This window comes from Emiliania huxleyi (assembly GCF_000372725.1).
Source record: "Emiliania huxleyi CCMP1516 chromosome Unknown EMIHUscaffold_1392, whole genome shotgun sequence".
Classification (NCBI taxonomy): Eukaryota; Haptophyta; order Isochrysidales; family Noelaerhabdaceae; genus Emiliania; species Emiliania huxleyi.
The window spans coordinates 8,473-9,563 of NW_005201199.1; the positions used below are offsets into that span (position 1 = coordinate 8,473).

General features: G+C 66.6%; 2 protein-coding genes across 2 annotated transcripts in view; both read left to right on the forward strand.

Moving 5' to 3' along the window:
- Positions 1-450, forward strand: part of EMIHUDRAFT_252596 (hypothetical protein) — a gene marked incomplete at both ends in the record, with an annotated part of 1,014 nt that extends 564 nt beyond the window's left edge. Inside the window, one exon of the mRNA XM_005787978.1 lies at positions 87-450. Coding sequence (XP_005788035.1) covers positions 87-450 — 364 coding nt within the window. The remainder of the gene's footprint in view (positions 1-86) is intronic.
- A 161-nt stretch (positions 451-611) lies between these two features.
- Positions 612-1,028, forward strand: EMIHUDRAFT_77999 (hypothetical protein; the record flags this gene model as incomplete). Its single annotated transcript, XM_005787979.1, has 1 exon — positions 612-1,028. One exon carries the CDS (start codon positions 612-614, stop codon positions 1,026-1,028), a length of 417 nt encoding a protein of 138 aa, XP_005788036.1.
- Between the last annotated feature and the right edge of the window lie 63 nt (positions 1,029-1,091).

The window sequence follows — 1,091 nt, forward strand, 5'->3', positions numbered from 1 at the left end:
GGGAGAGGGTACGGGGGGGGCGGCATGGAGGGGGAGAGGAAGAGCAAGGGCGAGAGAGGGCAAGGGACCGGGCGCTGGCATACCAGGGGGGGCAGGGTGGTGGGCGGCGACCGCCGCATACCGTCCTACGGCGGGGACTATCGCTACGCCAGGGAAGACAAGGGCGTCGAAGTGCAGCTGCTGCTGTTCGAATCGTTCGGCGGGTTCGGAAAGGGGGTCCGTGAGATCCTCAGGAAGGCGGCGGACGTACTACAGAACAAGCTGACGCGGGCCCAGTACCTCGATGAGGTGACTTGGACCACCAAGAGCTGGCTGGGGCTGCAGAAGCAGCGCATCTCAGTCGTTCTTCACACGGCAATCGCAGAGCAGATTGTGAATGAGCTTGCCTGTGGCGGGGGTGGGCGGGTGCACGGAGCTAAGTGCCTCGCCACCCTCGCAGGAGTCGCTTAGGCGGCTCCCGTGGTGTACCTGTGTTAGTGCCAGTGCGAGCCAGTCCCGTGCCCAGTCCTGTGCCCAGTGTCGTGCGAGGGAGTTTTCTTGTAAAATTCTTTTTGCTCGGGCGCGGACTTGTTGTGCTGCGCTCCGGCCCGCGCGTTCCTCTGGGCAGCAGCATGCCCCCTCAGCCTCCCGCGCTCCTCGACGACGACGACTGGCTCGCTCCTCCGCTCGAGGCGGCGCTGGGCGAGGTCTTCTGCCGCTTCGACGCCGACGCGGATGGCGCCTGGTCGACGGCAGAGCTGCAGTCGTTTGCGCGCACGTGCAACGGCGGCGATGAGTTCGGTGAGGCGGAGCTGTCGCAGGTGGGCGAGTTCACCACGGACGGGCACGGCCGCCTCACGCGCCGCGGCTTTCTCGAGATGATGCACCTGCAGACGATGGCGCGGCCGGAGGACACTTGGGCGGACCTGCGCGCGCTCGGGTACGACTCGTCGCTCTCGCCAAAGGGCGTGCCCGGCTCGAGCGGCGCCGAGGCGGCGCCGTCGGAGAAGCCAGAGTCGGTGGCAGCGGCGCGGGGCAGTAGAAGCTGACCACGTCTCTTTCCAAGTAGCACTCGTACTCCGCTGTCTTCAGCAGTACGCGCAGTACGATGT